This window comes from Pipistrellus hanaki (assembly GCF_964339955.1).
Source record: "Pipistrellus hanaki genome assembly, chromosome: 11".
Taxonomy (NCBI): Eukaryota; Metazoa; Chordata; class Mammalia; order Chiroptera; family Vespertilionidae; genus Pipistrellus; species Pipistrellus hanaki.
Genome location: NC_140513.1, coordinates 14,803,716 through 14,829,520, shown reverse-complemented (window position 1 = coordinate 14,829,520; position 25,805 = coordinate 14,803,716). Strand labels below are relative to the sequence as shown.

Genomic DNA, 25,805 nt, shown 5'->3' with positions numbered 1-25,805 from the left:
TCTCCCCACTCCCACCAGAACTCCAGAGGTCACCTTAGAGCAGTGGTCAGCAAACTCATGAGTCAACAGAGCCAAATATCAACAGCACAACGATTGAAATTTCTTTGGAGAGCCAAATTTTTTAAACTTAAACTATATAGGTAGGTACATTGTTATTAACTTAATTAGGGTCCTCCTAAGCTGGCCTTGGCTAACTCAAGGGGCCAAAGAGCCGCATGTGGCTTGCGAGCTATAGTTTGCCAACCACTGCCTTAGAGCATCAGCTTCCAAATCTTTTTTGATCATGACCCTGAGGAAGAAATACATTCAATCACCAGAGCTCATACATGTATATGTACTATATTTAATTGCAACAAACAAAAAACTCTTACTTCGAACAATATTTATTTTTTCCTTTTTTCCCCCTAATTTTTATGACATTGGTCTCTACCCCTTGAGTTGATTTTGCCACCTACTAAAGGGTGGCCAGTGCCATGTCTGTGGGAATAGTCAGAGGTCTCATTTCTTAGTTTCAGTATAACTGCTACAAATGCAGATTCCCAGTCCACCCCAGACTTAGTGAATGAGAGAGAGCCTTACTGGAAAGTCTACACCCTTCACAACACCTCACCCCAACCACCCCAGTAGATTCTGAAGCTGATAAATCTTGAGAGTCACCAGAGTTTATGAGTGTCTCAAGGCCTCTTGTGGGGACATGTGTTGGGCAGAGCCTGATGCACTTTAAGGGAAGGGGCTGATTTTCCAGTTCTGGTTCAACTCAGCCTCTGAATGGTGGAACTGATGATTCCAATGTTATAAAAGTAAACATATTCCCACACAAACCCCTTGCACTCTCTAGTCCCTCTGCCTAGAAGAATTTCTGGTGATTTGGCTGTTTTCCCAACTCCAGCCCTCCCAGAGCCACACCAATGAAGAGGCCCCACTTTTCCCCAGAACCTTATCCCCTTCTTCCTCTTCTTGCTCTCCACAGTTTCTTTTCCCATCACACAAAATCACCTTCTGGTTTTTTTTCTTCTGTTTTTTTTTTTTTTTTCTTACCATAAGGGTTAACAGCCCTCCCCACCCCAGCTCTTAGAACAAAAAAAATTCTAACCACAGTCCAAATGATGGTGGCCCATTTCCTTCCACCCCTGAAGAGGGTAAATGCTGTTATGTCTTCACCCACCCATTGGGATTGCATTAGAAACTTCTTTTGATGCCAAGAATGTTGCACCCTCCCGCCGAAGAATGTCACAGAATTTACATTACGAAAACCTGCTACAAGTATTTTTTCATTTATTGACGAGAGAGAGAGAGAGAGAGAGAGAGAGAGAGAGAGAGAAAGAAAGAGACAGAGAGACACACACAGAGAGAGAGATGCCCTGACCATGGATCTAACCCACAATCTTGGCATATTGGGATGATGCTCTAACCAACTGAGCTACCCGGCCAGGACACAAGTATATTTATTGACTCTCACACCTACAATAAAACATTTATATGCCCATATACCCTAGCTAACAGTTCTTTGTAGACATGATCTCATATAACTCTGAAAGCAGCCCTCAGAAATAGAGTCTATTTTAGCAATGAGGAAACAAGGCATGCTGGATTAAGTAATCTGACCAAGGTCTCATAAGAGGCATAGCTCTGGAGCTGGAAGCTGCCTTACCCCCAGGCTTCTCTTCCATTTGTGTAGTAGCTGCTAGAGGTGCCTCAGAGTAGAGGTGGGTGCCTGCATCCCAACATGCCCAGGAGGTAGTGATGTTTCTCTTTCCGATTTTGCTCTCAGTTTCCAGTTCTGATGAACTGAGAATGTCCTCTGGCACCCAAGGCCTAGCTCCTTCTCCTGTTGAGTTCTCTCCCCAGCCCTCTGCCAAGACCTCCTAAAATGAAGTTTGGGTGTTGGGGAGCAGTGCTTTTCTTGTGTGCCCAGAAGGACTGGACTGGAGCCCCCACAGAGGGTTCAATTTGGGCTCAGATCCTAAGAGAAAAGCCACAAGACAGCTTAGGTTCGTGGGGATGGGTTCTTCATCCACATGCTTATTTGCAGTCTATTTTCTTCAATAAACATGCCTTGATTTTTTTTTGTCCAATACTAGTTTGCAGCCCGAACTGGTTTGGCTCAGTGGATAGAGTGTCCGCCTGTGGACTGAAGGGTCCCAGGTTCGATTCTGGTCAAGGGCATGTACCTTGGCTGCGGGCACATCCTCAGTAGGGGGTGTGCATGAGGCAGCTAATGGATGTTTCTAACCATCTCTTTCCCTTTCTCTCTATAAAATATCAATAAAATATACTTAAAAAAATACCAGTTTTCAAATTAAGAAAATTTGGCTATAAATACTTTGGGGAAATCAGCCTAGCGAAGATGTTCCTCAATGGATATTAATATGCAATTAAAATTATTAAACATGTTAACCATAAGTCAAACTGCCTGGGTTCCAATCTCACTGCTACCAATTAGTCACTGTGACCCCTGACAAGTTACTCAACCTCCTCAGAAATGGGGATCATCAAACTTTCCTGTACTGACAGCAGGTGCTTAGCAGTTGCAGCCTCTGTCTGTGCCCCAAATACCGCGGGAAGCGTTTTCACTGACTTGGTCCTCAGCACTAGCCTGTGAAGTAGGTGCCCTCCTGATCCCCAGGTTACAGCCGAGGCCCTGGCGGGACTCAGCCAGAGGGCGGCTGTGGGACTTGAGCCCAGTCTGATACCAGAACCTAGTTTTAAGCTAGCACTTGTCTAAAGCTACCTCTCAGAAAAGGCTGTTGTATTACACGATAGATCACTTATAAAGCGCTTAGCAAAAGCCTGGCAACTTATCATTGCTCAATTAAGTTTCCGGCAATTACTTTGATAGTTGGTGTTTCATGTTTGTTGTAAAACAAACACGCATATAACGCAACCTAATTCAGAGGATGCAGTTGGGGGAGAGACTGCTGAAGCGGGTGGGATCAGGACCCGGGTCCGGTCCAGGGTGCGGGCGGGCGCCTAAGGAGCGAGGAGGAAGCGGGTGGCCGCCGTTGGGACCGGGCGGGGCGGGGCGGGGCGGGGCGGGGCGGGGCGGGCGGGAGGCCCCGCCCAGCGGCACCTGCGGCAGGTGGAGCGCGCGGCGCCGGCCGGTCTCTCGGCCATGTCCGCGGGGAGCGCGGGGCCGGCGCCGGGACCCGGCCCGGGCCCTGAGCCGGGGCCTCTGTGCCCGGAGCACGGCCAGGCTCTGACGTGGTTCTGCTGCTCCGATCGGCGGCCGGTGTGCGCCGCCTGCACCGAGCCGGGCGGCCGCTGCCGGGGCCACCGCATCCGCCCGGCGGGGGAGCGCGCAGAGGAGCTGCGGGTGAGCGGGGCAGGCGCCGGAGGGAGGCGGGGGCGCGGCGGGAGGGCGCACGGGGGCGGTGGGCGGGGACCCGAGGGCCCGGGGCCGGGCCGATCGCGGGGCCCGGCTGACCCCGGCTGACCCCGGCCGCCCGGAGCGCAGCCTCCTTGGGGGCACCGGCCGTAGAACTAGGCGGTTAAAGGGCGTGGCCGCAGAGTCAGGCATACCTGAGCGCGAATGTCACCTCCGTGCGTCCTCCCGGTGAATCTCAGCCCTCCGAGACTCCGTGTCCCCCTCTGTAGCTTGGGGGCAATAAGAGCGCGCACTTATTGGAGTTACTGTGCGGCACCAATAAGGGAATAGGATCCCTGATCCCTGATGCAGAGGCTGGGAATCGGACCTGGCCTTGGGCAATCCAGGGCTCAGCTGCTCCAGCTCCCACCGCCTGATCTGTGATTAAATCCAGCTCCTCCTCGCTCCTCAAGCTCCGAGCTCACAACCCCTCCCCCCTATGTCCACCGCTCAGGCTTCCTGGGGAGGTGGTGTCTTCCCTTTCAGGTTTGGCCTTGACTTTGTCAAGCTGGTTTCACCAGAGCGAAGGGAAGGGGCGGGCTGGTATCAGGAGGTTCCTGCTAGAACCCTTCCCCTAGGTTTCTCCCCACCCCCAGCCTCCACTTGGCTCCAGGCTGGCCACCTTCCTGTCGCCACCCCTCCCTGAGCTGCTGAGATTGGGGAGTTCAGACTCACCCTGGGGCTTCTTCCCTCCTTCCAGCCTACCTGTGTGGCCCCCTGGAGATTTCCTTGCGATTGGATGAAAAGGCTTGATTCTTCCAACCTCTCCCTGGAGTTCTGCCCAGCTGTGAGGCTGCGGGCTCTGGTTGGAGACTTGCCTCCTCAGACTGGACTGTAAGGAGCACCCCCGACAGGGTGCTGAGGCCAGAGGGGATTCAGTTATTCAGCGACACCTGGACGCTCCTGGCGGGTCCTACTTGTCTCCACTATCCATGACAGTGATGACGAAAATAAACTCGAGTAGTGTAGTTTAATGCACTTCCATAAAGCATAGACACTTGGCAAGTTTCAAAGCACTTCAATACTCACCATCTGATGCCATCCAGACCAAGCCCCTTTGAAGTGGTGGTCCTACCAACGTTTTATAGCTGAGGGGACCGGGGCCCAGAATGGACAGTAACTCCTCCCCGGTTTCACTGTCCAGGGCTGGACTAGGGCGGTCATTGACCAGAGGAAACCACCTCTTTGCTTCAGTGGTTGGAGGGAGGAAGTGACGTTAATGGGAGTGAGAATTTAATGAAAGCCTTTTTTTAAGGTTGCCATCAGGTCTGAATTTGATGCTGGAAAGGGTGAAGGCTGGGGCAGGGTGGCAGCCTGATGCTTGTTCTGGAACATACTTTGCCTGGGACTCCTTCCCCAAACCCTCCCGAGGCCCTGGGTGTATTCATTTTCTTTGCCTGGAGAGAGGGGTGTCTTGCCTCTTCTCCCTCCAATTTTGGTTAGATTTTCCTTCTATTCCTCCAGCCAGCAAAGAAATTTCACTCCAGCCGAAACCAGTTTGGCTCAGTGGATAGAGTGTGGACCTGTGGACTCAAGGGTCCCGGGTTCGATTCTGGTCAAGGGCATGTACCTTGGTTGTGGGCACATCCCCGGTGGGTGGTGTGTAAGAGGCAGCTGATCGATATTTCTCTCTCATCAATGTTTCTGACTTTCTATCCCTCTCCCTTCCTCTCTGTGAAAAATCAATAAAATATATTTTTTAATAAACAAACAAACAAACAAATAAATAAATAAGAAGAAATTTCACTCCAGGGCAAGATTATCCCTGAACTGGGCAAAAATACCACCAGTTCAAACAACTTTTCACATACCTTCTGGGTTCCTGTCCCTGTAGCTTTGCAGAAGCTAGTCTCAGTTCCCTTAGTCCTGTGGTGTTTGGTGATCACGGCTTCCTCCCAATCAACTCAGTTCTATAGCTTTGCATTTGGTCTGGTGAACTGTTATGCTAACTCCTGATTTGTGTGTGTGGAGGGGCTTCCTAGAAGAGGTACTAGGAGCTGAGTTCCCTTCTGGAAGATGGAACTGAGGCAATCAAAGCTCTTAGGGGAACGAGTGGAAGGGCTGCTGCTTGGTAGGGCTCCCATCGTTATTTGGAGAAACGGAGAGGGAAAGCACGGGTCTGGCTGAATCTCTTGGGCAAGATCCTTCTCTGTGGGCTACAGATGCATTTCTAAAACTCTCCCCCGCTCTCAGGGGTGATGCTCACAGCTTAGAAGCGGTAAACTGCTGGACTTCAGTAGCCAAGGAAATGGGTTTCGTTCATTCAACAAATATTTATTCAGGGCCTCCTCCGGGAAGGGACTCTCTTCTAAGCAGTCGGGCATAGAAAATAAGTCAAAGTCCTGGTGCTTATGGTGCCTATTACCTTGGGACTTTCCCAAGGAGATAAGGTCAGTGGTGGGGGGAAAAGATACAAAAAAGTTAAACAAACAATATACAGTCGGAGAACGATAGTACAAAGGAGAAAAGGAAGCAAAGGAAGGGGATGGAGATGTGGATCGTCAGGAAAGGCTTCTGAAAAAGTGACATGCCAGGGAGCGAGACACAGAGACATAGGGGAGAAGACAGCTAGAGACAGAAGAAACAACAGGTGCAAAGGCACTGAGGTGAGGACAGATTTGGTGAGTTTGTGGAACAGAAAGAAGGCCAGTGTAGAGAGTGGGAGGAGGGAACACTGGGGAGATTACACAGAGTCACATAAGGTAGGGCCTTGTTGGCTAAGATAAGAAGCTTAATCTCATCTTACTGGAAAGTCATTGGAGAGTTTTGAGCAGGGACAGTGAGTGACCTGATCTGATTTCCTTATAAAATGTGGCAGTGTTGCCGAAACCGGTTTGGCTCAGTGGATAGAGTCAGCCTGCAGACTGAAAGGTCCCGGGTTTGATTCCGGTCAAGGGCATGTACCTTGGTTGCGGGCACATCCCCAGTAGGGGGTGTGCAAGAGGCAGCTGATCCATGTTTCTCTCTCATGGATGTTTCTAACTCTCTATTCCTCTCTGTAAAAAAAATCAATAAAATACAAAACAAAAATAAAACCAAAACGTGGCAGTGTTTAACTTGGGGGTTTAAGAATGGAAGCCCGATTAGGAGGCTCTCACTGTGGTTCCTCTGAGAGATAATGGTGATCAGGAGTAAAGGTGACCAGAAGGAGAGAGAGGGAGAGAGAGAGAGAGAGAGAGAGAGAGAGAGACACGCTTTGGAGATGGGGCTGGTAGGACTCATTAATGGATTCGATGTGAGGCTGCAGGTTTTTTATTTTTTATTTTTATTTTTTCTGGGTAATGAGGTTGATGGCTGATGGTGCCGTTTAGGAAGTGGGGGTGGGGATACTGCAGTTTGAGAAGCCATGTTCTTCTCCTCAGGTGCATGTGTAAAGTGTCAGGTTTGAGACTGAGATTGTATGCAGGAACGTGATTATAATAACGGGCAGGTGAGATTTCAGGATAAAGAGAGCAGCAAGGCCACAATAAGAGGTGATGGAGCGTGAACAGAGGCAAGACTAACGTATTGGCAGCTCCAAACTCAGCTGAAGAAATTGTTGGAATGGAAATTCTAGAGTTAGTGATCTAGAAGGATGGGAAGTGGTAGGCAGGGGATGGAATATTTGAGATGAAGATTTTAGAGGCGGTATAAGCTTTCCATAATGATGAGATCTGGGATATAACCAGGGGAGAGGGTGGCAGAGGAGGGGTAAAAAGAAAAAAGTCAATGGAATGGAATGAATGTACCAACATGGATCAAGATGCCATGGGTGTTGTTTGTGTTGCAGAACAAGATTGTGGACCAGTGTGAGAGGCTGCAGTTACAGAGTGCTGGCATCACCAAGTACATGGCTGAGGTCCTACCAGGGAAGAACCAGAGAGCAGTGGTAGGTAATTCCTCCCTTCCCCCTCTACCCTGGGCCCTCTCCTAGGATCAGACCCCAGCCTTAGGGGCTTGACCCAGTCTAGGTCCCTTCCTAACCTCACTAACTCATTGTGCTATAGCACAACACTCAATGTCCAGGAGGGATGGTATTTCCTCTCTCTGAGTCTTGGTTTTACCATCTGGGCAGAGTTGCACACTAGTGCAAAGACTGTTTTCAGGGTAGGGGATCAGGAAGGGTAGCATTTTTCTAACATCTAATTATTTTGTGCACAGCCCCAGAATTATCAAATAACCTAGGGTCTTGAATGTTGAATATTCTTTATCATAGTCCTATGCATTAGGTGGCAGTAACATCTCTGTTTACAGATGGTCAATTGACTTGACCAGGGTCCCACATCCTCCTGCCAGAGTCAGTTCTATGACCTGGATCTTCTGACTCTGCAGCCAGTGCTCCTGCTGCATCACACTGCTGATCCTTGTGACTCATGGCCACACCTACATCGCTCCTATGCTTTCCAAGGGCAGGGGCTATGAATTTCTTCCTCCCTCGTATTCCCCCATAGCAGTACATGAGAATGGACCATTGGATTTAGTAACATGCACAGTATTGAAGATCCTGACAAGAGGGATTTTGTAGAGTGGTGGGGCGAAAGCCCGATTGGAGTGGGTTTCGGAGAGTAATTTGGGATAGTTAACACAGGTAACTCTTGAGCTAGGCTGTAGAGGGGAGCTGACAAATGGGATGATACTGGAGAGAGAGAGAAGATATCAATGCAGTTTTTTTGTTTGTTATCTTTTTAAGATGGCAGAAGTTACTTTATGTGTGTATGCTGATGGGAACTTTCTAGTAGAAAGGGGAAAATTAGTGATGCAAGAGAAAGAGGAAAATTGGGTACAGCAAAGGGGGGTGGGATCTAGTAAACAAGTGGAAAGGTTGGTTGTAGGTAAAAGCATGGGCTTTTCATCCACAGAAACAGAGAAGGTGGAGTGAGCACAGGTGCAGGTGGATGGTTAGGTGATGGGCAGACCTTGTGGGAGTTCTATTCTGCTTGCTTCTATTTTCCATTACTTACCACCTTTCCTGTAGGCTCTTAAGGGTGTCATTTGTCAGTTTATAGATATGTTTTGTTTTCCATCATCTGTTTATATGATAACACATTAATAGAGTTTCTAATGCTAAGCCATTCTTGAATTCCTGGGGAAAACCAACTAAAATTGGTCACAATATATATATTTTTTAACTTTTAATTTTGAGATCTCTATAGATTCACATACAATGTTAACATCTTTCCTAACTATGATAGAATGTCATAACCTGGAAATTGACATTAATACAGCTCACTCTTTTAGATTTTACCAGTTTTACACCAATTCATTTCTGTGTGAGACTTTAATTCTATGCAGTTGTATCACATGTATAGATTCATGTGACTTCCACCACAATTGAGGTACAGAATAGTTCTGATATAAGGATCCTTTATATAGCTTTCTAAAAAGCATTTTGCATCTATGCTCAGGAGTGAGTCCAGCCTATGAGTTTCATTTCTTATATTGTCCTTATCAGATTTTCTTATCGAAGTTATATAATCCTTATTCAATGGGTTGGGAAACAGAACTCACTATTTTCACTGCAGGAGTTTGTATAAGATTGGAATTACCTGTGCCTTGAATGTTTGTAAAACTATCAGGGCCTGGTGGTATTTTGTTGGTAGATTTTTAACTACTGATTCATTTTCCATCATAATGACAGGATTTTTCCTGTTCTGTTTTCTTTTTCTTTGGTTTTAGTAAATTCTTTCTGGGAAAATTATCCCTTTATCTGTTGTTGAATTTAAATGCATAAAATTGTTGTTAATATTGATAAAGTTGTCACAAGTTTGTCTATCATGTTAGTCTTCAAAGAACCAACTTTTAGTATTTTAATTCTCTTTTATATCTAAAAAAAATATTATATTTCCCAGCTGGCGTGGCTCAGTGGTTGAGCGTCGACCTAAAAACCAAGAGGTCAGGGTTCATTTCCTGGTTACATGCCCAGGTTTCGGGCTCAATCCTCAGTAGGGGGTGTGCAGGAGATAGCCAATCAATGATTATCTCTCATCATTGATCTTTCTGTCTCTCTCTCCCTCTCCCTTCCTTTTTGAAATCAATACAAATATGTAAAAAATAAAAATTTATATCCTATCTTTATAATTTTTCCATTTATTATTTATTTTAAAATATATTTTTATTGATTTCAGAGCGGATAGGGAGAGAGAGATAGAAACATCAATGGTGAGGAAAATGTCCCCCACGGGGGATTGAGCCCACAACCGGAGCATTTGCTCTGACCAGGAATCAAAACATGAACTTCTTGCTGAAACTGGTTTGGCTCAGTGGATAGAGCATTGGCCTGAAGACTAAAGGGTCCCAGGTTTGCTTCAGGTCAAGGGCGTGTACCTTGGTTGAAGGCGCATACCCAGTGGGGGGTGTGCAGGAGGCAGCTGATCAATGTTTCTAGCTTTCTATCCTTCTCCCTTCCTCTCTGTAAAAAAAATCAATAAAATATATATTTTTAAAAATGTGACCTCCTGGTTCATAGGTCAATGGTGAACTTCTGAGCCATACCAGCCAGGCTATAATGTTTTTCTTTTAATTTTTTTTTTTTTTTTTTACATACTTTGTTTTTGTTTTTTAACTTACTGAGTTGAACAGTCTGTCATTTTTGTTTTTCTTATTTCTTAAGGTGAGCATTTAAACCATATAGTACCTTTTAGGTGTTGATATAGGTACATCCCACAAACTTGATGTACTTGCATTCAGTTACAAGTATTTTTAAATTTCCACTATGATTTTTTCTTTCACTATGAGTTATTAGAAATAGGTTTTTAAATATCCAAGTATATGGTTTTATTCTTTACATTATCATCATTTTTTAAATTAATTTCTAACTTGACTGCATTGTAATTTGTATGACATCAATTGTTTGAAATTTGTTGGGACTTGCTTCATGCCCTAAAACATTATCAATTTAGGTGAGCATTTCATATTCACTTGGAAAAATATATAGGGTTCTATATGTGTCTACTAATTAAGCTTATTAATTGGATCAAATCATCTCTGTACTAAATTTTTTTAACTGTCAGATTTATTGATTATTGGCAAAAGGCATTTATTTACATTTTCATAACATGCTATGGACTTGTCTAGTTTTCTTTATGATTCTGTCAACTATTCTTTTTATATGTTGGTGCTATTTATGAAATGTATATTTATGAAATGTATATTTATGAAATATATACCTAATATTTAGATTAGGTATATATTCTTGGTAAACCATTCCTTTATCACTTTATAGTGACCTTGTATGCCCTTGCATGATGGTTTAGAACTTTAGATGAATATAAAATTCTAAAGCAAATCACAAGCCCAACCCAAGGCGACTGAATCTTCAGCTCCTGATTGCACTGGTTTCCTGTTTCCTTTCTACTTTTGGACTCCAGGTTATTTCATTTAATTAGCTGCCAACGCAGCTTCACTTTTTAAAGGATGCTTTGGGTTATTTTTCCAGTGTTTCTGTGTTGTAGGAGAGTTTTTCGTTTACTCTATCATATCTTCAGAAAGGGAAGCTTTTTTCCTTTGCTATTCATTTAGGGAATGACTCAAGAAAGGTGTTGGAATTGATTGCCATCTTCTATTCAGGGAGTATCTGATGTCTCTTGGGTCAGGGTCTGTTCTTGATCCTGATCACATGGTATAAACACAGCTGCAGAGACTCAGGGCACTGTGGGCATCAAAGTGGGAAAAGGGAAGAAGGATCGCCGATGTTCCTGAGCGATAATTGTCATCTGCACTGTACAAAGCAGGTCTTCAGGGACAGGACACACGGAAGCTGTTGGCTATCTCTGACCTTGGCATGGAGACTGTCCTCGCACTTCATGCAGCAGATACCTCTGGGTAGGACTGATTCCCAGATGGCAGTGGTGTAGGGGGATAGTATTGGACCGAAAGTCAAGAGAACTGCATTCTAATCCCAGCTCTGTCACTGACTTAGCATGTGAGTGCTATCAAGAGATTTTTGACTAAGTTGGGGAAAAATTTCCTATCAGTCATTCTGTAAATATTTGAGTGCCTAGTATGTGGCAGACACTGTGCTAGTTGCTGGGAGATACACATTAACTTTATTGGCTGAGAACTGATTTCAGGACTCCTGTGTGGCAGAAAAGAATTCTACCATGGAAGCAGTTGGAATGGACAATTAGGAAATAAAAACGTTTATGTTCTCAGACATGGTCAAAAATATCAACTGGACCACTGTTGGTACAGATCCTGTTGATGTGGATGACCTTGTTCTGTAATTCTATGACCTCTGACCTTGGTCCCTTGGCCTCGGTATTCCCATCTGTGAAATAAGCAGGTGACTCTAGTTGATCTCTAGGCCCTGCCCATCTCTTCCATTCTGGGAACCTGGTTCTGCGAGATATAGCCTGGATGTCTGGATTTCACATTTCTTTACCTGAAACCATATTTGGGAACTCTTAGGGCTGGGATGGCTTAAGCACTGTCACTGCCACTACAGTGCCCATGGCAGACATTGCTGATCAATTTTTGGCACTCCTTTAGGCTGTGCCCAAACCCTCGTAATCTTTTTTTTTTATATATATATAATATATTTTTTTTATTGATTTCAGAGATGAAGAGAGAGGAAGAGAAAGATAGAAACATCAATGATGAGAGAGAATCAGCTGCCTCCTGCATGCCCTCTACTGGGGATCAAACCTGCAACTTGGGCATGTGCCCTTGACCGGAATTGAACCCAGGACCATTCAGTCTGCAGGCTGACATACAAGCCAAATCAGCTAGGGCGAAACCCTCCTAATCTTGAATGGGGCTTTGTCAGGATCTGACTCTTCCTTTTTTATCCCCTTCTAGAGCATGGCCAGTGCAGCGCGGGAACTGGTCATCCAGCGGCTTGGTCTGGTGAGGACTCTATGTGAGACTGAGGAGCAGCGGTTGCTGGAACGGGTGCATGGCGAAGAGGAGCGGGCGCACCAGAGCATCCTGACGCAGCGAGTGCACTGGACTGAGGCTTTGCAGAAGCTCGACACCATCCGCACCAGCCTGGTGGACATGCTCACCCATACGGATGACCTCCAGCTGATTGTAAGTCAGGCAAGGGTGAGCGCATGACCTATTGGCCAAGAAGTCTGAAAACATGGAGAGTGTTTATTGGTTGGAGGTGGGAGGTTAATGGTAATTTGAAGCAGGGATGAGTCAGGAGAATAAAATTATATAGATTTTCAGGAATATATTTTTAATGACATTCCTGGGAGCTAGGGACTCCACAAGCCAAACTTGAGGGGGTCAGGGAAAGCCTCCTAGGTCAAGTGACTTAGAAGCTAATGCCTGAAAGATAGGAGTTGCAATTGTGTTAAAGGAAGTGGGGAGGTGGAGCGATAACTCCATACCTGAAGACTTGACAAGGAGTCCAATATGAAAACATACAGCTCATCTTTAATCCTGCCATCTAGAAATTACCATGATTGATATTTCGGTACCTATCCTTTCCAAGTACTGGTATTTTATACAGCTATCCAGATATCTGCAGTGTTAAGGGACATTGTGACATCTGAATAAATATGCCAGGCAGAGGAACGAGAATGTAGAACAACTGAGCAATCTGTACCACTGCAGTTCAAGTAGGACAGTTTCCATGACTGCCCTAGATTGTGCATTCAGTCAGTCACACAGCTTCCACGGACAGAGCACATTCTGTCCCAAACTCTGGGACAGTCACAAAGAAAGAGTCAGAAAGGGTCCCAGCCATCTCGTTGCTGACAGTCTTGACGGGGGATGAAATGTTGGGTAAATAGGTCCTCAGTTTCCTTCACCTACACCATGGGGCACGGGGGGGAAAGAGTGATTCATTCCGAGTGGGGGGTAGGAGGTATGCGAGGAACCCATGCAGCTTTGTGCTTTGTCTTAAAGCAGTAGAATTTTTTATCCTAGAGTCTCCGTCCCCATGGAGCCCTCCCAAGTCAGTTGAATCTATTCAGATCTTGACTGCCTGCTGGGTTTCTGGTGCCAAGCCTGATCCTGTTTTCTTTTCTCACAGCAGAAGGAGCAGGAGATTTTTGAGAGGTGAGTATGGTCCCCGATTTGCTTGGGCAGCCATGGAAACCATGGCCTTCGGGCCTCTGAATAGTTCACCGCCTTCAGGCTCCGCTGCTCCTGGGGAAAGCCCGGGGTGTGCGGCTGTGAGTGCTTCTCTGGACGGGGCCTTCCTGCTCCTCACGTGGAGAACTGCTTTTAGACCCATGTGTAAGGGAGTGAAATAATTACTGATTAACCCGGGGCTCGCCACATTCCAACATTATCCCATTAAAAACGGTACAGTCGCCCTGTTGGAGGGCTTTACCAGCCCATCTACACATGCGAATGCTGAGGCTCAGAGAGGGGAAGGGACTTGCTCAAGCTCCAGAGCTGGGACTAGGACCTACACCTGACACCTGTCGCAGGATTGCCTCCTCAAATTTGCATTTTAATTACGCAATATGAAAAGAATTTCACCAGGCCCTCCCTAGGTCCCAAAAGGCTGGGAATCGAGAGCCTGAGGAAATGGCTGAAAGGATGTAAATTGCCAGGCAAAGATATTGAATTCTTAATGTGTGCAAGCTTTCAGAGCGGTACTTGAGGAGCACCGCCCATTCTTCTTACCTATTTTTGTATTTAAGTTTCAATAGCAATACATATGTATGAGAGACAGAAAAGAAGTCCGCCAATATAAAACTATTCAAATTAAAAATGAGTCATCTCTTCCCAACCTCATTTTCTAGAGGTGATCAGTTTTAACAGTTGTATGTTTTTGGGACTTTCCTGTGTATAATTATAGGAGAATTTTTGCCTCCTTAAAAAATATTAAAAAAAAAAAAAAAAAAAAAAAGATGGGATCATTTTTATACTTGCTGTTTTATTAATTTATCAGGCTAATTTGGAATATTTCCACGTGAGTACATGTAGATAGATTTACTTCACTTTTCAGAAAGTCTGTGAAGTATTCCACAGTATGAATGCACCACATTCATCTTACTGTCTGTCTCCTTTTATTTTTTTAAATATACATTTTTATTAAGTATATTTTCAGAGAGAGGGAAGGAGAAGGAGAGATAGAAACATCAAAGATAAGAGAGAATCATTGATTGGCTGCCTCCTGCACGCCTCACACTGGGGATCGAGCCTGCAACCCAGGCATGTGCATTGATTGGGAATCAAACTGTAACCTCCTGATTCATAGGTTGACACTCAACCACTGAGCCACACCGTCCAGGTTTCTGTTTCCTTTTTTTTGTTTGTGGCAGCTTTTTTAAAAAAATATATATTTTATTGATTTTTTTTACAGAGATGAAGGGAGAGGGATAGAGAGTCAGAAACATGGATGAGAGAGAAACATTGATTGGCTGCCTCCTGCACACTCACCACTGGGGATGTGCCCACAACCAAGGATCTGGCCTTTGACCAGAATTGAACTTGGGACCCTTTAGTATTCAGGCTGACACTATCCACTGAGCCAAACTGGCCAGGTTTCTGTCTCCTTTTAATGTGTATTTGGCTTGTTCCTATTTTTTCCCTCCTATAATCTTCCCACATTTCTGCTCGTCTTCTCTTTTTTCTCTTTCTTTACCATCTTCCTCTAATACAGTCAGTCTGTCTGCAATATCAAGTTGATGTGATTTTTGAAAAAAATTTTGATCTTTGAATTTTTTATTTTGAATATTTTTAACTCAGCAAAGTTAGAATAAGTATTATAATGACCTTTGCCTAGAAATACTAACTGTATTAACATTTTGCCATGTTTGCTCTTTCTCCCTGTCTCTTTTTTCCTATCTATCAAGATGATTGCTCCTCTGTACTAGCATAGTATCTTTTTTTAAAAAAAATTATAACCCGGCCAGTGTGTCTTCAGCATTTATCTCCAAAGAACAAAGACATTCTCTTACATAACCACAGTATAATTATCAAGTTCAGCAATTTAATGTTGGTATAATACTATAATCTAATACATTAGTACAGTCTATATCCAAATCTACAGCCAATTGTACCAAAAAAAAGTTCTTAACAGTGTTTAGTGGTTTCTTTTTGTTGGGTCGTCCTCCTCCCCCTCCCCCTCCCCCCCCACCCCCACCCCTACTCCGTCCCCGTCCATCTGTTCTCTTTTAATCTAGAATTGTTCCTTTGTTTTTTTTTAAAAAAAGAAAACATTTTTAATGAGTCTAGGACAGTTGTTTTATAGAACATTCCTCAATTTGATGGGGATGCTACCTCATGATTGGGGTCAGGTTATGCATTTTTGGCAAGAATATCTCAGAAGTGATGTATTCTCATTCTGTCAAATCAGAGGGCACATGATGTCACTGTATCCCATTATCAGGGATGTCAGTTTTGATTACATGGATGAAATGGTGCCTACCAGTTTTCTTCATTATAAAGCTGTATCTTTACTTTTGTAATGAATAAGCAATGTGAGGGGGTGCATTTTGTATAAATAGCCTCTTTACACCTTCAAATATTATCCCATAATTTTAGTTTGCATTGATGCTAAATTCCCGAATTATTCACTTATTTGCTTGTTTGTCCATTCATTTATTTAGTGTAAATATAGACTTGTGAATTTTTTTTTTTAATTCAGTGCATTAATCTGATACTACTACTACAATTACTAATTTTGGTCTTCAAACTGTCCTAGATTTGGCCAGTTCCTTGGGGCTGGATCCTGAGTCCTTTTGAATAAAGTCCCCATTATTATTTTTTTTTTAAATAAGTATATTTGTATTGATTTCAAAGAGAAAGAGAGAGGAAGAGAGAAATAGAAACATCAATGATGAGAGAGAATCATTAATCATCTGCTTACTGCATGCCCCACACTATGGACCGAGGCCACAACCGGGCATGTGCCCTGACCGGGAATCGAATCATGACCTCCTGGTTCATAGGTGGACACAACTACCAAGTCACGCGGCTGGCCCCATCATTCTCTGAGTACTTTCTTGTGTCACAGCACAACACAATGTCCCAGGATCACCTTGTTCTTTTCCTGCCTCAGGCCTGGAACCAGCTGTTTCTCCAGGGACTCTCGGTTCCTTGTAGTGGGGAGTGGTATTTAAAAACTGAGATCTGGGCAGTAGATGTGCATTGCTGCCGATGCATCATTGCTTCCAGGCCTTCTCAGTAGACAGCAGACAGAGCTGGGAAGTGAGAGTGGTCTTTTTAGTCACGAGTTTGTATTACAAACTCTAATTCCAAGGGAACGCCACAGCATTTTTCCTTTGATTTCTCCCATTCTACATTCATATGTTTCTTTTTCCACAGTGAGAACCTTGGCACCTAACAACAGCAATATAGCCATTCATTTGTTTGGTCCTATAATACACACAGAGTTTGAGAAGTGCTTAACAAAATACTACTGACAGCCCTAGCCAGTCTGGGTCAGTGGATAGAGCATCAGCCTGCGGACTGAGGGGTCCCAGGTTTGATTCCGGTCAGGGGCATATGCTGGGTGTGGGCTCCATCCCGAGTAGGGGGTGTACAGGAGGCAGCCGATCAGTGAGTCTCTCTCATTATTGATGTTTCTGTCTCTCTCTCCCTCTCCCTTCCTCTTTGAAATTCATAAAAGTATATTTAGGGGGGAAAAAATACTACTGACAAACCCATTCGTAGAAATCAAGATTTATTTGCTGTGTGCGAACCCCAACTCACTACCACGAATTTTCTCTTCTGTATCAGAAGGCACATGGGCCAGCTGATCTTCTAGATTCTGGTGCCTATGATTGGCCTCAGATTTGCCCTGGGATGATGGCTTAGCAATGCAGGCACTGGTCCTCTTTCCTCCCCACCTGACGGCGGGGGTCCCTGAAGACCCAGCCTCACTGCTTTGAGAAGAGGCATCAGGCCCTCTGTTGTCTTGACCACAAAGAGCCTTTGTTACTAGAGCCTGCCCTGAGCTTTCCTAGGGCTCTGCTTATCTCGCTCTTCCCAAGCCAGGATAGTCAGCGACAGTTTTGCAAAGGGCAGGCATCCATGAGACATGCCCCACCCTCCCCTCTCCTTCATTAATGGGCAGAGCTGGGGATTTGGGGCAGACAGTGTATACTCTCGGAACTGCTGCCTGATCTCAGAGTCATCCTCATGATTAGAGGCAGTGGGAAGTTCTTTCTCAGAACCCAGTCCAAAAGGCTGCAAAGCTCTCGGCGAATTCCCACTTTGCTCTATACCCTTTGAGACTTCACTTCTGGTCAAGGAAAGAATTATGTTGAATGGTGCCTGCAGGTAGGACTCGAATCAGCTCCCAGTTTTAGCTGAGTGTCTTCTCTGTTCTCGCCTGTCAAGTGGGTAACAAGTACCTCCCAGGTGATACCAAAGATGACGTAAGATTCTGTATAGAAAGGAAAAAGCCCAGGGCCTTGCTGCTTAATAAGTGGCAATTCTCCTCGTTCCCAAATGCTCTCTCCAACCAAACCCAGTCCCCGGCCCTGAGCGGAGAAGAGGTAGTTACTGGGAGCAAAGTGCTGTGAATAATTTATGATTGGGTAAATAGCTGATAGTCCCTTCCTGTGTGACCCCACAGGGGTGTTGGCATTTTAAGAGCAGAGGAGTTGGCTGTGCCAGGTAATCAAATCGAGGGCAGCATTATGGCTGCAATTGGTTTGGAGGGAGGTGAGACTTTCTCTGGGCGGGAAGGTGGAGCGGGAAGACTGCTGCACTGAGGCCCACGGGGCCCAAGTCCTAACCCCGTCCAGATTCTTGGACGAGTAGCTTCGGCCCAGAGCAGAATGACTCCAAGTTATGACACTGGCTCCAAGCAGTTACCACCCCGTCAATCATCTGCCTTGCATAATCAAGGCTTGGGCGAGTGGAGGGTGCACAGGGGGGTGTCCACCTTCCCTTTGGCCCCAGCCCTCTGTAGGCAGCTCCTGTCTGGGGCTGGTTGTCAATCTTGATGTTACCCTTGTAGGAAGAGGATTTTCTGCCACCTCATCTCCCCACCCCCACCCCCAATCAGATACATTTGACCCAGAAACGTTTCCAGAACCTTTCTGAATCTGTTTTGTTTTCTTTCTTACAAGGACCGAGGAAGCAGAGGGCATTTTGGATCCCCAGGAGTCGAAAAAGTTAAACTTTAACGAGACGTGCGCTTGGAGCCCACTTCTGACCCAGCTCTGGGCAACGGCAGCTCTCGGCTCCCTCTCAGGTTAGAAGCTCGGGCCCGGCACCTGTTGGAGCAACGGGGCACCTGTCTGTCTGTCTGTCTGTCTGTGGTTTGCTGTGGCCCACACCGGGGACGGGTGCATTCGGGATGGTAGCTTAGGCAACCAGTGATACCGGGTGCAGGTTTGTCAATGGAGCCAAGGTTCTGGAAAGGCCTGGGGCACCTGGGCCAGGTCTTTTGCATTTGCAAACCCACCTGCTCTGTAGCTGGGTTTAGGGTCAATCTTGTTCTGGTAAACTACGTCTTCCTCATGCCCTGCCCTACTGAGACAGCTCAGTATTATTTTTTGGGAACCTGGTTTCTCTTTAAGAAGATATGTAATTGATGGCCAACTGGGATCGAGAATTGAGCTTCCTGGTTTCGTCTCACTTACCAAACATTGACTCAGGCTGACTGTGGACCCGACCTTGCTGCTGCCACAGAGGTGAAGGCGACACGGTCTCCTGGCTCCACAAATTCCCACTTAGTGTGGGGGTTCTCAAAGCAGACTCCCCCCAAGCCAGACAGAAGTGTCCATTCTCCCAGTTGTGGTAGTTGCACAATACACAGACTTAGGTTAATTAGTGAATTAGTTAATTAATTAATTAGTGAATTAGTGAATAGGTAATTAGTGAATTTTTCTCCATTTTAACCCTCACCACCTTCCAGTGGCGAGGTTTCCCATTCCCCATTCTCCTTAAAATGCTAGTACGTATTCTCTAGAGTCGGGTGTCAAATATTACCTGGTTTGCCGGCAGTCCCATGGAGTTAGTTGTTGGAAACTGCATCCCTGATGCTTCCCAGCTTCCAGGGGCATGGTGTCCCCAGGACAGGTCCGGTCTGGAAGCTGCAACTTTGCCCAGCTGGAACTCAGTATGATCAGTGCTAGATGCTCGATGTAGGAACAACGTGCTGGGTCTTAATTTTGTCCCTGCCACCAACTTTGCGTGTGACCTTGGGCAATTCGCTTCTCTGGGCCTTATTTCTACCAGAGTTTACAAATAGTAATAACTACTGTTATGACCACAATTTATTGAGCACATATTGTTGCTGGGTACTTTCCATGTGTCATCTTGTTTGATCCTTACATCTGTCCTGTGGTAAGTCCTATTTTGATCCCCATTTTACAGATGCGGAAACTGAGGCTCAAAGACAACAAATGGCTTGCCTGAGGTCACACTGTCAGGGAGTGATAAGGAAGCAGGACCAGGGTAGGGCTGAGGGTGGACCTTGGGTACCTCTGAGATTCTTTCCGGCAGGCACAGAGGATGTGCGCATCGATGAGAGGACCGTCAGCCCCTTCCTGCAGCTGTCAGATGACGGAAGGACTCTGACCTTCAACGCCAAGAAGTCCAAGGCCTGCGCAGATGGCCCGGAGCGCTTTGACCACTGGCCCAATGCCCTAGCCGCCACCTCCTTCCAGTCGGGGCTGCACGCGTGGATGGTGAATGTGCAGAACAGTGGTGCCTACAAGGTGGGCGTGGCCTTAGGCCAGCTGCCCCGCAAGGGTTCTGGCAGTGACTCTCGCCTGGGCCACAATGCCTACTCCTGGGTCTTCTCCCGCTACGACCAAGAGTTCTGCTTCTCACACGACGGGCGGCACGAGCCCCTGGGGTTGCTGCGCTGCCCCGCCCAGCTGGGCGTGCTGCTGGACCTGCAGGCCCAGGAGCTGCTGTTCTACGATCCGGCCTCGGGCACGGTGCTCCACACCCACCACGCGTCCTTCCCTGGGCCCCTCTTCCCAGTCTTTGCTGTGGCCGACCAGACCATTTCCATTGTCCACTGACCTTTGGCACTGGGGAGGCTAGATCTGCCTGCCCACCATCCTTTTAGGCCACATTTCTACCCAGTATCCTTTCCCCCAATGCTGCCCATGCCCACTGGGCAGCTTTAGGAGGGGTAGGATCCACTTCAGATCCGGTACAACCATTAAATGCTGTATCTGTGCGGAACCCGCCACTCCCTCGGCCTTAGTCTCCCAAATCCACCCTCTAAGGGTGTCTTGTTCACCACTTTATCTCTGGCATCCAGCATGGTGCCTGGTGAGCGTGCAATAAATAATTGGCAAGCGAACGGGTGGATGGACGGACTGACGGACGGACGGGTGGATGGGTGCACGTGAAAAGCACTGCCTTTCAGCCCCTTGCCCCCAGCTCTGAGCATGTAGAAGTGGTTTTCTGGCAGAAAAGCCTGTGACTGAAGTCCTTTCATCTCAATTGAGTGCTTCCCATGACATGACACAGAAGGAAAATATTTTTCTAGCACACAAGCACAACCTGGAAGGTACCTGGAACTCCTGCCAGCTGCTCCCGGTCAGAGGACTCTGGCCAGAGATCTGTGCCCTAACCAGGGCCTACCTGGCCACTTGGAAGACCGAGGAAATCCTGGCTCCTGGTAACCTGACTGCAACACACCCAGCAGCAGCTCTGCCTTGGACCTGGCGGCCAGCCTCCAGCCTGTGCCCACTGCGGTAACTGGGATTAACTTTTCGCCAGCTGCGGCTGAGGAGTGCCCCGCCTGATGGCCCCTTCTGACAGAATGTGGGGATCTGGGGTGAGACCCTTGAGTCAGAAAGAGCTGAGGGGGTAAGAGGGCCAGCCTTAGAAAACATGTACTTTATTAAAGGTTTTAAAAGATCGACAGTTTTCTTCCATGTTCTTTTCCTGGTTAATTGGGTAACACCCTACCCCTTCTACCCCGCAAGGGCCAGTTCAAATATTAGAGGTGTGTTTACTGGAAATTTGATGTCTTCCTCCTTCATGTTCTCAGATATAAGCAGGTGGCTGAGGTCATCATACACGCCCTAAAGGGCCTGGAGTTGGTTCTGTGCCCTGCACTGCTGGGACCCAGGGCAAGTCTTTTTCTGATCTTGAAGGTCACATTAGAGCACTAGTCCTCCCATTTTTGTTTCTTTGGGGAATAGTTCAAAGGCTATCTTAACTACAGCTTCAGGCTCCTGGGCTCAGAGATGAGGCCAGAGCCCTCCCCACCAAGTTTGCTCAATAATTTACTTGAAACACTGGGTGGATCAAATCCAGTCCGCAGACCTATTGGCAACTATTACGACTGCAATGACTTCTGAGACCCTTATGGCTTTGAGACCACAGCTCATGACCCTGTCCTCTCTGCCTGACACTCGGGAAGGTGTCTGAGAAGAGCTTTCCTGCCTCCAAACCTGGGTCAATGCCAGATTCTTGTAGATGGCACCCGAAGGCCCTTACACAACACTCCCCAAATCACCACTCTAACTCCCCATAGCTGCCCTCAGTCCACAGTTCACGGACCTGCCACTAGGGATCCCTTATTCTGCCCATCTGAATGCCAGTCCCAGTTCAGGGTCCACTCCAGAGCCTGCCCTGGCTGTTGGCACTAGAACATAACGTAATGTGCCCATCTAGGTGCTTTTCACCTGTGGTATCCCCTGTGCTTGGCACTGGCTAAGGCACAGAGGTGTCCAGTAAATGCCAAGTAGAGAGGTGTGTGAAGAGGGAGAGGCAGGAAGAGACATGGGATTTTTAAAACCTTCCATTTCCAGTAATTCTCCCCACATTACTCGCCTGCCACCTTGGGCTCTGGTCCCCATCCCTGGATAACCCCCTATGACTGGGGTATCCTTTAAGGACATCCTTTAGGTCACCTTCCCTATTCTTCTAGCATCTCTACTGCACTGTGTCTCATGTAACATGAATCCCTTTCTACTTGCAAACTAGTGGTCAAGCCAATGAATGGGCTTTGGAGTTAGGCATACCCAAACTGGAACCCTGGCTCCCTCATGTACTCGCTGTGACCTCAGGCAGGCTACTTAACCTCTAGATCTAGTGTCAAATGGAAGTCCTACTACTTAAGCCCACTAGGTAGCTTTGAGGGTTCTATATGCACATCAAGGACTAGCAGAGTACCTACCACATGGAGGAGGTGTGTGTTTTGGGGGTGGGTGGGTCAAGTTTCTTCTCGACTGTGATTATGGTATTGTCTAAAATCTGATTAAACTATGTGGTCTTAGAGGTCATGTCCTTAAGCACAGCTTAGCACCCTGATTTTCAAAGTAAGCTTCTCTGACCTTAGACTTTGCAGGTGGGGGAAGTTGTAGAGCACATGTGTCAAACACAAGGCCTGCGGGCCAAATCTAGCCCGCCAGGCCTTGCAATGTGGCCCGCACCGCGCTGTCATCACTGCACTCCGCTGTCAGTTTATGACATTGTCAGTTTATGACTGTTCAGTAAACCATTCGGCCCGCGATTTAGGCTGGATTTTAGATTTTGGCCCCTTCTCTGATTGAGTTCGACACCCCTATTGTAGAGGCTTCAGGGCCTGAATGAGGGGTCCTAGGACCTTCGCTTCACCCTTGCAGTGTCTCCTTTTTTTTTCTTTCCGTTTTGCACATTGGGGTTCCACATAAGATCTCCCACGACAAAAGGACTCTGCTGCTAAAACCAAGTTTCAAGATACCTGATTTTGAAGCTAGCTGGAGGTGAGGCAGGTTTGTGGAAAAGGGACGTAGGTGTGATGAATGAACCATCTCAGAGACCAGGAGCTGATTAGTGGGCAGGGCTAAAAGCCTCACTCATTGCTTTATAGTCAGAATGCATTATGGCATCTGCAGGAAGGGGGTAAAGGTCAGATCTTGGGAAGGAAAGGACTTCCTGTCTGTAATGCGTTTGTTGGGCCCTGCCACTTCCCTCACCAGACTCACAGCCCTCTGGTTGAGTGCTCCAGGCGGCTAAGGGCAGGCAGGAGGTGGGGCAGTGAGGGGAGGATATGTTCTTGGGGTACAGAATCTTTGACCTCAGGGTCCAAAGGCCCCGGGCCAACTACTAGAAAGCTGTGCATGCCTGCAGCCCGTGCCCCCTTATAATCGCGGCGGTAACTGTCCCCGATATGGGCCGCCACTGCTGGTTCTTCATGAGCGAGCCGCAAGGCCTCATGGAAAATGCGGGGGTCCGGCTTGCACCAGCCAGTAGCCCCAGAGGTCAGCACAAAGTCAAAATGTTCCCGCAAACCGAGACCCTTCAGGATACCCTCTAGTCGCTCGTCAAAGTTGGAGATCACTGCCAGCCTCAGACCTCGCTCTCGGCACCCCTTCAGGGTGTCCTCAGCTCCCTCCAACAGCTGCCAGTAACTGGGGCTGCTGAAGTCTTTGTACAGCTGCTCAGCGATGGGGGCCACAGCCTGGGTGTCCCGAGCCCCCGCCAGGTGGAAGGTCTGCAGGACCACATCCTGCCACCACTGGCGGCAGGTGAGGCCCTGGCTCAAGCCATAGTTGGGGAAGCTGCGGCTCTGAGCCTTGTACACCTGCCGGAAGGCTTGTTCCAGGGCTCGGGGCTCCACCTTCAGCCCGTGGGCCCGAGCGCTGGAGGCATATTGCTCCCCAACGGGCCGGCGGAGCCTCAACAGCGTGTCCTTCACGTCCCACGTCAGCAGTCGTATCTGTAGCTGGTGAGTCATGGGTCTGCAGGAGGGGCCACGTCTGCTCCAGGTCCACCTTAAGCTCCAAGGGCCAAGGGGAAACCGAGCTGGACCTCACACTTCCACAACCTGATGGTTGTCTCTCTCCAGGCTTCGTGGGTCAGACTTTCTGGTGCTTGGGTGAGGTCTTCACAGCAGAAGATCCTGGAAGGAGAGGGCAGGTAAAGTGGGAGTTCAGGTTTTAGACTGGATTCAATTTCTGGTGCTGCCAGCTCAGTGGGAGGCCCTGGGAGTCTCACTCTTTGAAGCCCTATCTCCTCCTGGGTAAGAACACAAGGACCCAACCTCACAATATTGGACAAAATGAGATTATCTGTTCGTTGCACAATAAATCTCTGAACATTGATTATGTGCTAGAAGCTGGGAACAGGACAGGGTTCTCATGGCATTTAAAGCATTAAATAATGGGGGATACAGATATTAGACAAAGAGCTACACAAACACTTAGGCTTAATGAATGCAGCATGAACCATGAAGTTATAAACCCAAGGACCTTATCTGGTCTTTGTCAGGGAACCTTCTAGGCAAGTGAAGTTTCAGTGGGGATCTGAAGATGACTATGCAGGAAAGAGAGGTGGTTAAGTGTTCCTGGCACTGAAAACAGCGAGTGCAAAGGTCCTGAGGCAGGGCAGTCTGGTGCTTGGGGTGGATAGGGGCCTGCTCAGGCAGGGCTGTAGGTCAAGATAAGGAAAGAATTATGATTGCTATTCCTATTAGCAATTCCAAAGACAGAAGGGTCCTTGTGGACCATCTGACCAAACCCTTGGCTGTTCAGCAGGGAAGACTGAGCCAGAGAGGGGCAGATATTTACCCACGATCACAGTGAGTCAGCAGCACAGCCAGGACTAGAACCCAAACTTCCAGACTCTTTGGCCTGCTTACACATAATGAATTTAAAAAACAACAAGAACAACAACAACAACAAAAAAAAAAACTTTTTGGCAAACCTGCATAGCACAGACCAGAGCTGCCTGGTCCTACCTGCCTTTAAGCCTCTCTGAGCCCCAGCTTCGTCTTTTTTTTTTTTTTTTTTAAATGTTTTTATTGACTTCAGAGAGAGGAAGTGAGAGGGAAAGAAACATCAATGAGAGAAACGTCAATGGGCTGCCTCCTGCATGGGCCCTACTGGGGATTGAGCCAGCAATGCGGGCCTGTGCCCTGTGACCTCCAGGTTCATAGGATGATGCTCAACCACTGAGCCACACAGGCTTCATCTCCAATGGAGGAATACCATCTGCCTGGGCGGACAGCAGTGAAAGAACCACCGCCTTAATGCACAGGAAACAGACCCCTCCGCCCGCCGTCCACAGCTGGGTGCAGCTTCTTTCCCCAGGGCTGATTCGGGGTTCCTGCAGGAAATCTAAGGGTCCAGAATCCAGAGTGCAGCCACGTGTTTGCCGAGGGAGGGACGCGGCTGGTGCACCTCGGACAGGTCTTAGAGCAAATATGTTTAAGTCTGTTTGGGACTCAGGGGGACCCACCGAACACCCGCCCCCCTCGCTTTGCGGGTAGGGAGACGCAGGCCCGGCGAGGGGCGGAACTCGCCCGAAGTCACGCAGGGACACAGGCTCCGCTCCCGAGCCCCAGGCATGAGCCGCTCACCCCTCCTCCCCACACGGCCCGGTGCCGGCCGATCACAGGCTGCCAGCCGTTAGGGCGAAACCTCCGAGCCGCCGTCCGCGGCGTGACCGGGCGGGAGGTCTTAGGGCCGCGGGCCGGGCTGCCCGGCCACCCGGGCCCTCCTCGGCTCCGGCGGGAGAGCGCGGCCCCGGGCTCAGCCTCACTTACCTGCTCCCGGGCAGCGGGTCCGAGGGAGGGAGGCCGCAGCCGCCGGCGTGGGAGGCGCGGAGCTCAGCCCGGTGCTCCGCCGCCTCCTCGCCCCGCCCCTTC

The 25,805-nt window shown here is 47.7% G+C and overlaps 3 protein-coding genes across 5 annotated transcripts in view; 1 reads left to right on the top strand and 2 right to left on the bottom strand.

Moving 5' to 3' along the window:
* WDR31 (WD repeat domain 31) overlaps positions 1-3,719 on the bottom strand; it is a 25,537-nt gene extending 21,818 nt beyond the window's left edge. Inside the window, exon 1 of the mRNA XM_084899244.1 lies at positions 3,520-3,719. The gene's annotated coding sequence lies outside the window, so the exon portion shown is untranslated. The remainder of the gene's footprint in view (positions 1-3,519) is intronic.
* On the top strand, positions 3,075-21,086 carry BSPRY (B-box and SPRY domain containing). 3 transcript variants are annotated; one of them, XM_084899241.1, is made up of 7 exons: positions 3,075-3,313; positions 7,134-7,232; positions 12,140-12,370; positions 13,323-13,348; positions 18,328-18,452; positions 19,709-19,923; positions 20,712-21,086. In XM_084899241.1, exons 1-7 carry the CDS (start codon positions 3,113-3,115, stop codon positions 20,793-20,795), a joined length of 981 nt encoding a protein of 326 aa, XP_084755367.1. In that variant the 5' UTR covers positions 3,075-3,112; the 3' UTR covers positions 20,796-21,086. The 3 variants fall into 3 exon arrangements, with proteins under 3 accessions (XP_084755367.1, XP_084755365.1, XP_084755366.1); XM_084899239.1 differs by having other exon boundaries at positions 19,709-21,086; XM_084899240.1 differs by having other exon boundaries at positions 3,078-3,313; positions 13,326-13,348; positions 19,709-21,086.
* HDHD3 (haloacid dehalogenase like hydrolase domain containing 3) lies at positions 21,045-25,805 on the bottom strand. The gene is made up of 2 exons (XM_084899267.1): positions 25,704-25,805; positions 21,045-24,059 (listed from the first exon to the last, which is right to left on the bottom strand). Exon 2 carries the CDS (start codon positions 23,892-23,894, stop codon positions 23,139-23,141), a length of 756 nt encoding a protein of 251 aa, XP_084755393.1. The 5' UTR covers positions 23,895-24,059; positions 25,704-25,805; the 3' UTR covers positions 21,045-23,138.